At 34.0% G+C, this 12,132-nt stretch overlaps 1 protein-coding gene across 2 annotated transcripts in view; it reads right to left on the reverse strand.

Annotated features, from left to right (window-relative positions):
• Rpf1 (ribosome production factor 1 homolog) overlaps positions 1-12,132 on the reverse strand; it is a 17,222-nt gene continuing 5,090 nt past the window's right edge. Inside the window, exons 4-9 of one of the 2 annotated variants that reach the window (XM_005385160.2) lie at positions 4,701-4,796; positions 3,895-4,048; positions 2,022-2,104; positions 1,534-1,715; positions 1,270-1,396; positions 1-470 (exon numbers count right to left, since the gene is read on the reverse strand). In XM_005385160.2, the coding sequence (XP_005385217.1) occupies positions 429-470; positions 1,270-1,396; positions 1,534-1,715; positions 2,022-2,104; positions 3,895-4,048; positions 4,701-4,796 (684 nt within the window). In that variant the 3' untranslated portion in view covers positions 1-428. The remainder of the gene's footprint in view (positions 471-1,269; positions 1,397-1,533; positions 1,716-2,021; positions 2,105-3,894; positions 4,049-4,700; positions 4,797-12,132) is intronic. The other variant, XM_013514435.1, reaches the window with a different exon arrangement.

Genomic DNA, 12,132 nt, shown 5'->3' on the forward strand with positions numbered 1-12,132 from the left:
TGAATGGAATGTATTTTAATGCCATGTAATGAAGTAAACAGCAAAAAGAACTTTGCTTCAAGTCCTGCTAAATCATTTTGCTTTAAACATTTACACTTCTGAAAAGTTTAAGGAAATCTCACCTCAACTTTGTGCCAGACACTGAGGATCTAAAATGAATCTATTGAATCTAGGTTACATGGTATTTATCATCCTTTCTGTGTCTTTCAGTCCATATACTCTGAAAACACAAACTGGAAAATTAATCTGAATCTTAATTCAAAAATTACCCTGAAATAAATAAATCGTAACAATTTCTAAACTCTGACTTTTATTTGTATTTGACACATACGGAATGGCAATTCATGGCAGTTGGCCATTTGTTCAGATATGAAAGTTCAAGACAGGCACGTTCTGTAAAATCAAATACTATTTATTTCCATAGTACTTTATAGATGAAATTTTCTTCGACTTGTATCCATTTCCCGGGGCTGAAAATTAGAAGACAGAAAAAATATTACAAACGATTTAGTTGACAGTAAAAATTAACTTTTTTAGGTCTTTGTGCTGAAAATGTTTGTCTCTGAGACCCCAAATAAACAGGCGTAAGCCTAATTAAAGGCATTGGGTATTACAATTTTAAAGTAAAACTGTTTTAAAAGTAAGTATGTAACACTGCTTAGTAGATAGAAAAGACTATTTTTATAAAAATATTGGTATCTTTATGACCTAAGATGATCTCCAAACTTGTATGCATCTTCTGTAACAGTAGTTCTCACAAAATACACAGTAGACTCACATTGGAAAACAGCATAGTGGGCCCCACCTCTAGCTGATTTAGTAGGTCTGGGGCCCAGGAATTTCCATTCCTATTAAGGTCCTAGTTGATGTTGCTAGTTCCACTTTGAGAACCACTGACCTTTATGCTACTTCACATAGTAAGTCACGGTTAATCATCAGATCCAGACACCTTTTCACAGTGGTGGCGAACCAATGGCAGTGTTGTTTTTAAACTACAAAAGATGTTAAAGTATGGGTTGTGTTTTTCTAAAGTATAACTTCAGTATTCAGGTTTAACTGCAGTGTTGTGGAAAAATAAGTAGATTCTGGGTTGCACTTTGGGCACTCATCTCTAAGAGGTTCACCATCACTGTGCTGTAATACGGTTCTTTCTAACTCACGGAAGAAATTCACAAGCACAGTTTAAGGTACAAATAGCCAACATGGTTAACTTTTCATTACATGTGTCAAAAAATTATTTAAATGGATTTTCAAACAGTAAGCGCATACCTTATGGACCCATTCATACTCTCCATATTTAGAGTCAAAGGTTCCTTTCTGAAGAGATCTTAATTTTAAGGTAAAACGTGGTCCAAGTTCTTGAATTCCCACTTTCTTTTCACTCTTGAATATGTACCTTCAAGGACAAGAGAATTACTCATCCAGACCAATTTCCTTACGACAGAGGCTTGTCATAAAATAGAAAATGGGTTCATATTCAAAACATATTTTATGATTGACATCGAAGACCAAGCAACTGAATATGTTCCTCACCTATGAAATCTGAAGAAAATATAATCCCGCTGATTATGGAATGTGGCAACCTGTCTTCCAATAAATTGAGGATTATGGGGAAAGAGTGAAGCAAACATACGTCCAATTGAATGACCCAGCCTTGTTGTAAAATTATTCAGAATTATTTCAGGGACGTGTTCTGTTGGGTCCTTACCCCTTCTCTAGGAAAAAAAAAAATGAAATCACAAAATTGGAAAAACACAAATTAGAAAAATCTCACATGGTTTATTAAACACATAAAGATGTATATTTTAATATGCAGTTACTGCACTAGAAAGTCCTAGAAAATATGATTTGTAGTAATGAGGACTACTGTCTGCTGTAACTCAGTCACAATCTCACAAGAAAATTTAGTAGGTAAAACTGGCTTTAATTAGGAGTAAATGTTAATAAAATTGGTTAGATCTATAAGATAAAGAATCTATGAAGTAATGTGAGATCAATACTAATGCAGTACTAAAACTTACCTTAATTTCTTTCCGAAGACGAACACTGCTCATTTTAAAATGAGCAGTTGGGCCATTTGGCAAGTGACTCAAAATAAGTCCATCTGTTCATTAAAGTTAAGATGAAGCAAACTGTGTATCTCAGCAGACCAGAAACTTGTAAGTGCACTTGTGGAAATCAAGGTTATTAACATTTCTTAAGCTCTTACTCTAAGGTTTACTATACACAAGTTATAACCAACCAACCAATTAGTAGCTATTTATTGTCTACCATGAACAGAGAACTATGCTAGATACTAAACGACAAATGAATTAAAGATACATACCTACAACTGGCAGGATTAGTAACCCAATGGCTCTACAAGTCCCAGCTGCAGCAAACTAAGATTACTACCTATACAACATTCCTCAAATCTTTATAGCACCACTTTACTGTAACTTTTCCTTTATTTTTCAATGAGTGAATTCTGAGTACTGCAGAACTGATGACACTGTACAGGAATTTTAATGTATAGCATGCTTTTTCAAATATCTGATTCTTTAACCACTTATCAGTCCAATTATTTACAGTATAACCAAAAATTGCATGTTTTTCATTAATTTTTATAACATAATGAAATACAAAAATGGTAATTTTATCAAATTTGTTCAATAGAAGCGACTGGTTGAAATGACACCTACCCAACCAACACTTTCGATAATCAGTTTGTAAACAAACATGACTCACAGTAAACTGTGAAATGGTTAAAAACTGAACCTTAAATGTATGTCAAAATCAAGTTTCAAGTCTATTTACACGCAGTAAGAAATTTACAAAACATATGTGGCCATTTTTGATTATCTTCAACTTTTTCTCCTCCCACCAATCTTACAGCTTTCACATTTTATTTATTTATTTAGTTAGTTAGTTATTTATCTTGTTTTTTTTCCGGTACTGGGGATCAAACTCACGACCTCGCTCTTGCCAGGCAGGCGCTGTGCCACTGAGCTAAATCCCCAGCCCCTACATTTTTTTTTTCTACTGCAGCTTCTTTATCTTAACTGTCTTAGTTGAGATCCTTGAGATTTTCCACCTAGATTATTAACAGTATCATGGTGGTCCCTACCTCCTGTATTTCAAGTACATCTAGACTAAATTAATGTCTATTTCAATAATGAAGAAAAGTGGTTGACAGCTTAGTCTACAAGATGTCCAATTAATATACTGCAGGTAAAAGGACAACTTTATATAAAAAAAGAATGCAAGCTTTCTGAAGACTACAGATTCTGTAAGTGAAATGTGTGTGCCTGTATAAAATATCTCAGTAAAACAAGGAATGAATGTTTTATTGAAACTATGAATGCCTGCTTCTTGGCAAAGAGTTACTACCAACCTTTAACTGCCCCAAATAAAAAGGCAAGCAGACCTCGCCACTTTATCTTTTGGGGCAATTAAAAAACGGCAGCTCAACACTCCTGCCTTGGCTTATTCACCTCATTCATCCCCTTGGGCCCACTTAAGCGTCTATTTCTGTGCAAAGTCCTTCCTGATATACTCAGGACAGAGTAGACCAGCACAAGTTTATATTATGCACTGTATTTCTTTAATTGTTCCATCCACTGTTATTTTTTAGTTTATGTCTGTTTACTCTGATTTCCCTAAAGGCTGATTCTCTTTCATTCTGCAGCCTTCAAAAGGATTAAAACAATGTCGTCTTAGCTGTAACAAGTGCCTCCTAAAAATGTATACTGAAATAAAAAGGAAAAAAAATCAGTTTATAGCATCTTATATAGAAATACGTACTTTTTGAAGAAAATTATGTTCTGGGAGTTACAGGGAACATTTCTTTATTCTTTCAAATATATTTTAAAAGGGGTGAGGGAAGGGATAAAAACCTTTGAACAAAAAGGATACTTGGTGTTTTACGATCTTCATTGATCACAATTAGATCTGTGAAATCTCTTGAGATGCACTGTGGAATAATTTTTTTTAGAGCCAGTCCTCGTCTGTAATAAACATGTGAGTTGGGTATAACTGTTGAGAGCTGCTGGCAGAGTCTTACTGTTCTCTGTAAAACAAAATAACAAAAAAAATTGCAAAAGTGAGAAAGAATAAAATACTACAAGGCTTATATTCATAAGGAAATGACTTGTGAATAGGAAGGCTAGGGGGAAAATAAAAATTACTGTTGATCTTTTTTCTCTTTAAAATAAAAAAGAGGGCTGGGGTTGTAGCTCAGCGGCATAAGCGCTTGCCTGGCAAGCCTGAGGTCATGAGTTCGATTCCCGGTACCAAAAAAAATGAATAAAAAAGAAAAATGAAAATTATAAGCATTTCATCTTATATCAAGGGTGATCATCTTAAAGCTGAGTGATTTGCAACACCTGAGCTCCACCAAGAGACATGTGGCAAACTGTAGGGATGTTTCTGTGGTTAGTAATGGGAAGAGGCTGGGGACACAGCTAAATATCCTGCGATGAACAGGACAGCTCATCATAACAAAGGACTACCCAGCCCAAAATGTTAATAGTCCTGAGCCTAAGGAACTCTTACTTGAAGAATCATGCTTAGTGAACCTCTTCCCTATCAACAGTTAATTTTTATTTAGCTTACTCACAGGCATTACTTGAAGCAATTACCAATCTCTTCTGAACAGAGTAAACAACAGAATAAAAGGTAACTAAAATTTAAAAACTATACTTATTAATCTATGTATTTACCCCATGGGGTCTATCTGATGTTGTGATGAGAATCTTGGGAGAAGTTTCTCTGTTGAAGTAAGGAGCAAATTCATCTGTAGCTTCATCATAAGCAACCTGAAAACACGGAAGATGTAATTTTATATCAAACAAATACTCTATTGGGTCTGACTATCAATACTAACTACCTAGCTGACAGGATCTGAAGACTGGAAATGGACTAATGTTAATAGCTACCTGAAAAGGCTGGATGATTTTTCCTATAGAATACAAGAATAAAACTAGATAAAACTATCAATAATCATTTTAGTACACAAACTGAGACATGTTTATTCTTGAAAAATGGCTATAAAATAGGCAAGAACATCAGGGATTAGCTTGGCGAGTGAAAGCAATTACGTATAGGGTCATGGTAGGTAAGAAGCAACAGTTTTGGACTTGGAGGTGGTGGACTGGATCAGGAAGGGGAGAGTAGATCAGGTAGAGGTAACAGGTCTAATTTTCAACCAATTATTAATTTATCAGAAACAAAAAACATGATGCATTATCAGGGGAAAGGCAGTCAACAGTTGCTGAATGGGTCCAGATGTTGAATTTAGCAGACTTCAAAGCAGCACTAATTAATATATACAAGGATTTAAAGGAAATATGGACTAAATAGACAATCTGACATGGTAGGAAAGTCAGTAAACCTGAAAATTGACTAACATATATGATCTGGACTGAACAGAGAAAATAATCATAGAAGTAAAAGGAAACTGGAGAAACCTGTAGGATGATGTCAAACATTTTGATAGTATCTGTAAAGGTAACTTCCAGAGAAAAAGAGAAAGGGGCAGAAAAAAACATTTGAAGAAATAATGACTGAAAATACCATATGAAAGAAAAACACCAACAGATCTACAAAGCTCAGCAAATCTCAAGCAGGATTTAAAAAAAAAAGAACAATACTTTAAACACATTATTGCCAGACTGCTGAAAGCCAAAACCAGAAAAATTTTAAAAGAAGTAAAAGGAAACATGATGAGTGCAAATAAAGTTAAAATGCAGTTGAATTGTGTGGTCAAAGTATTAAAAAAAAAGTCAGCCAAATATTTTATATTCTATGACGTTTTGAAAAATGAAGGCCAAGGGCCGGGGATATAGCTCAGTGGTGCAAGCATCTGCCTGGCAAGCGCAAGGTCCTGAGTTCGATTCCCGATACCAACAACAACAACAAAAAAAATGAAGGCCAAAAAGGCACATTTTCAGATAAACGAGATTGAGATAATTAGCAGCTATTAAACCTGCTGTCAAAAACAGACTACAGGAAGTTGTACAAACTGAAAGAAAAAGACATTAGATGGTAACAGACCAGAACAGAACTGTAAATGGTAAATACATAGGTACATAAAACTATGTACTTATACTCTTAATTTCTTTGAAAAATTTCAGGTTGTTTGTGCTAATTATAACACTAGGTTTATAACAGTACATATAAAATTAATAGCAGGAAGAAGGTGGAGGAAACAAAGCTGTACTACTGCAAGCCTGCTATACTGACACCAGAATTGTGTCAGTTTGTTTAAAATAGACTTTAACAAAGATGAATGTTGCATTTTTTTTTTGTCACTGCTGGGGAATGAACACAGGACACTGGAAATGCTAGACAAGCAGCCCTCTACAACTGAGGTAAACTTCCAACTCTGATGCATATTGTAATTCTACGAGCAACCACTAAAAAATAAAATTAGCTTTAAAAATGGCATACTAGAAAATTGTTTAATACAAAAGGAAGTCAAAGAAGAAAGGAAAAATTAGAGATTTTCTGAGAAAAAAGCAAAATGGCAGATATAAACCTAAATACATCAATAATTGACATTAAATATGTCAGACTGTATACAACAGCAAGATCCAGCTATCTAATCTGCATAAATGATACATTTAAAACTCAGTCATAAATACACTGAAAGTAAAAGCATTAAAAAATGCACCATGCAAACAGTACCTATGAACAGAGTTTAAGTGGCTATATGACAAAATAGATATTAAGAAATACTGCTAGAACAGCAGTGAATCCATGACATGTCTGTTACTGTGCTTTTCTTTTAAGACAATAATGTTAACGTATGAGTTGTTTTTTCTAAACCAGAACTTCAGTATTCAGGTTTAACTGCAGTGTTGGCATGTTGTGATAAGTAAGTGGGTTTTGGGTTGCAGTTTGGCATTCCATCTCTAAAAGATTCACCATCACTGTGTTAGAGACAATGAGGGATATTTTAAATTGTATTAAGGGTCAGTATATCAGAAAGATGTAATTATATATTTATGTAATTTATATAAAAACATAATTACAAATATATTACACACCTACCAAAAGAACTCTGAAAAGACAAAAGCAAAAACTGAAAGTACGGAAGAAACAAGACAATTTCACAAGTGTAGGTGGAAACTTCAAATGCTCCGCTCTCAGTAACTAATACAACTAGATATGAACCACACCATCAACCAACTTGAACCAACTCCTATATATAATAATCCAACTCAAGCCAACAGAATACATTTTTCAAGGGCTATGTCAAAAATTCTTTAAATTAGACCACACGCTAATTTTTCAATGTCTTTAACTGAAAAAGACAGATATCAAAGTATGTTCCACAACCACAAAATAAATTTAGAAATTAGTAAGAAAGCAATCTGGAAAATCCTCAAAAATCTGGAAATTAAGGAACACTCTTAATTGATAAGCCAAGAAAGAAGTCACAAGAGAAATTACAAAACATCTTGAACAGAATGAAAAATAAAGATACAACAAACATACCAAACTTTATAGGCTATAATTCAAGCAGTGCTAAGAGTAAAATTCAGAGCCTTAAATTGTTACATTAAAAAGAGAACTCTAAAAGAAATAATCCAAGCTTCTATCTTAAAAAGCTAGGGAGGGGCGGAACACAAATAAAACTTCAGGTAAGCGGAAGAGATAATAAAGACCAAGGGAAAAGCAATGAATTAAAATATACTGGTGGGACACAGAGTTTGACTAATGGGTACCAACATACAATTACATAGGAGGAATTAGTTCTAATGTGCTATTGCAGAGTAGGGTAAATATAGTCTAAAGCCATTTATTATATGTTTCAAAATAACTAGGTAAGAGTTTGAAAGTTCTCACTCCATAGAAATAATATTTGAGGAGACAGAATGCTAATCACCATAATTTAATCATTAGGCGTTATGTATGTGTCAAATTATCATACTGTACTCTGTAAGTAAATGTCAATTAAAAATTTTTAATCAAGCAAAAAAAACCCCTAAAACTAATGAAATTAAAAGAAATCAACTCTGTTAGAAGCGATATTCAGATTTAAACATAAAGAACCACATTTTAAAACTTGTGTGATATAGCAAAATTGGTACTTAAGAGTGTAGTCTTGATTGTGCATATTGGAAAAGATGAAAAGTGAATCAATAAAGTAAACAAAAGCAGACGGAAATAAAGTAGAAGGATCAATGAATTAGAAAATAAAGATTTAGTAGAGCAGATTAAGGAAAAAAGTACTTTGAAAAGAATACAAAATACAGTGTATGTATCTCTGGTAAGAAGTGATTAAGAAAAACTTCCAAATAAATAATACTAGGAATGGAAATGAGACATTCTTGTAGTCTCACTCATGAACATTGATATAACATTAATTCTAACCAACGTATTAAAAACCAAACAGAATGTACAGGAAAAACAGAAAACACCATAACCGAAATGGGTTGATCTCAACAATGAAAGATATTTAAGATCAGAAAATCCTTGTATGTTATTTAGTACACTGCTGTAATACAGGAGAAAAACCACATGTGATCTCAATATGTGCAGAAGAATCTAAACATTCTACTCACTGATGATAAAACAAAACCCAATAAATGGAATTTCCTTCACCCATAAGGAGAATGTATCACTAATGATGTAAACATTAAAGATGATGAATCAAAAGTATCTTTAAAATCAGAAGCATGGCAAAAATAACATTATTGATTTTTCTATTTCTCATTATGTTAGACACAGAAGTGAGAAAAATAAAGCATTCAAGGACTAAAATAAAAAACTATCACTTGTTGAAATTATTATCTAACATACAAATGAATATTCAGATATATTATTAGAAATTAGTTTAACTTAGCTGTGGCTAGAAGTCCAAAAATCAACTGTGATTTATAAATTAGCAAACAAAACCATTTACAGAGAGGTGCAATATACTAAGAGAAATCCTAAGATACTCAGGAATAGCTCTAACAAGATTTATTTGTAAAATTAAATGTATGAAGAAAATTATAAAAATTATTGAATACATTTTCAGCATTTAAAAAAAGATCTAACTAATACAATAGAGATCCCCAAGTTGGTCTGACTTAGTGTCTCTTACAATTTTTATGAAAAGCATAGGCCCAGAAAGACCCAGAACAATTCTGAAGAAAAGAGGTGGCGAGTGGGTGTGAGAGGACACCTCATCTTTACAGATATCGAGACTTAAGAAATCAAATAATTAAGACAGGAAAGAAATGATGCAATGACAAACTGACAGACCAAATAGCTCCCCAAACCCAAATATATATGGATATTTGATATATGACACAGTACTGTACGGTACTATGGGGTAAAGTTTCACTACTCTAAAATTTGTGCTGGGGAAAGTGATTATATACATATACATGCAAGAGATTAGGGGTAGGAAAGAAGAAAGTAACTGAGTTTTCTTTCTCATACCAAATAGAAAATTCCTAACAATTAAGTACATGAATGTGAAAGGCAACCCTTTTTTGGGGTGCGGGGGAGAACTTATGGTCATGGGATAAAGATTTCTTGAATACGACATCAACTGCATTAAATATTAGAACATTTTAAAATTTGAATCATGTTAATATTTTAAATATCCTGTCATGGAGGCACTAGGAGGAATGGTTTAACTAGCCTCACAATTTCAGGAGTTTGGTCCATGGTCAGCTGGCCCGCTTAGTTCTTGGTGGCTGGGAGGCAGGACAGGCAACAGTACTAAAAAGGGCCAAGGGACCAAATAAAGGCTCCAAGATCATGCTTCCCTGACTAATCTAGACATACCCATAAGTGTACTTTATTAATTCCCTGGAAGACTCTCAAACCAAGCAAGTGGGTAATCTAACTTACCAGTCACAATTAAGACCTTCTGTCCCTCCAAAAATACCACGTAAGGTCAGAGAATCATAAATTGATTTTGGTTTTGGTTTGGGTTTTTTGAGACAGAGTTCCATTCTTTAGTTCAGGCTGGCCTTGAACACATGGCAATCCTCCTGCTTCAGCCTCCCAAGTGCTGGGATTACAGGCATGTGCTATCACGCCTGGCTGAGAATCCATAAATTGGAAGAGGTCCTTAACACATATAAAAATTAGTATCCAAATTATATGGAAAATTTATACAAATCAGTAAAATACACTATATGATAGAAAACTGGGCAAAAGACATGAACTAGTATATCTCTGAAAGAAAACAGTACATATATGTAAAGACATTAACAAACAGGGAAGTACAAATTTAAATCACAATGAGACAACTCTACCATTAGTGTGAATATAACAACAGTTGGTCAGAAATGATGAATAAAAATGAATAAAATGAATAAAAATGAATAAAAATAGGTGAACAGAAATATTGCTCTAGTACTACTATGGCAGTATAAAATAATCCAACCACTTTGGAAAAGATTTTGGGACTAACCTGTTAAGTTGAATATTTGTCAACCCCAACAAATTCTCCAGTAGGTAAAAATTCTAAGAAAATTTTTACATGTATGTACACTCTGTATGTCTCCATACTTGTCTCCTGCTAAGATTTTTCTTGACTTCCAAACTCACAGCTCAGCTGTCTGATTGTCTTTTCTAAAAATTCTTAGAAGTCACCTCAACAATACATCCAAAACTGAACTCTTGATTTCCTCCTTAAATCTGCTTCACCCACTACTCCATACTTAGGCAACGGACAATTCTATTATTTTAATTGCTCAGACTATCCCTGATAACATTTTTTGAATCCTCTTTTTCACACTCCATAACCAGTCTATCAGGAAATCCCAGTGCCTCAAATTTCAAATACCTGGGAATAAAAATAAAATTCAATCAAACCAGTTGTCACCACTTTCATTGTAACTATTTTACTCTAAGTACTCATTATAATCTCTGTCCTGCAAATAGTAAAATTCCTAAGTAGTCTGCTTACCCCTCTAATTATATTCTCAGTACAGCAGGGACTCACATTTAAGAACTGTCTGATCACATCAAGTGTAAAACCGAAGTCCTCACAATGGCAAATAAGATCATACTTTCCTGGTACCTCTTCTACAACTCTTCCCTATTCAGTTAATTTCAGTCATACTGGCTTCATTATTCTTCAAAAGCATATTAAGTATAATCCTGTCTTAGGGCTTTGCAGTAGGCATTTTCTCATCTAAAATTGGCTCACTTCCTTGTATCTTTCAAACCTTTACCAAAAGGTCATCTTTTCATCAAGACTTATCCTGATCATCCTATATAAAATTGTAACCGTAACAACAGAAAAATGAGCAAGAAATGAAACAATTAGGAAAGAAATGGAGAAGGGGAAAAAAAGATGCTCAACTCATTCATAACAAGAGAACTGCTTATTAAAGTATACTGTACACTAAGATATAATTTCTCTATCTGACTGGTTTTGTTTCTTTTGGTCTTTTTTTTGAGACAGGGTCTCGCTCTGCAGTTCAGGCTGTCTTGAGCTCACTTTGTAGCCCAGGCTGGTCTCGAATTCGCAACAATCCTCCTGCCTCAGTCTCCTGAGTGCTGGGATTACAGGCATGTGCCACCACGCCCGGCTTCTCTATCAGACTGGAAAAGAATTCTTGTAAAATCTTGAGTGTAAGTTTAAGGAATAATACCTAACTTACATAATCTCAAAGTATCTGCTCCAAAATATCTAGTAATTACATAAAGAAAAAACTGTAACCCCATAGTGGAGAAACTTGGTAAACACCACCTTAATCAAGTAATCACAGCTAACATAAACAGAAATAGGAATATCAACATCAACATCATGTGGTTCCTGATAAGAGGCACTTAAAAGTATATATATAACATTACATCTGCAGTATTCCTCCAGATGTGATACCAAGGGCACCTAAGTTGAATATAACCAGAGGAAACATCAGAGAAACTCACACTAAGGGACACTCTACAGGATATCTAGTCTACACTCTTAAAAAAATTGTCAATGTCATGAAAAGCTAGTGGCTGAGGCATTCAAGTTAAAGGAGGTTGGAGTCATTAAGATGGAATGAAATACATAACCTAGAACTTTCCTTTTGCAAAAAGAAACATTACTGGGATAACTAGTAACATCTGAATAAGATCTACTATAGCTTAGATATTACTGTGTATCACTGTTGTCTGATTTTGAGCTGTACTGTGCTTTTTAAAAAAGCT

The sequence above is a fragment of the Chinchilla lanigera genome, unplaced genomic scaffold (assembly GCF_000276665.1).
Source record: "Chinchilla lanigera isolate Chin_1 unplaced genomic scaffold, ChiLan1.0 scaffold00022, whole genome shotgun sequence".
In the NCBI taxonomy this organism is placed as follows: Eukaryota; Metazoa; Chordata; class Mammalia; order Rodentia; family Chinchillidae; genus Chinchilla; species Chinchilla lanigera.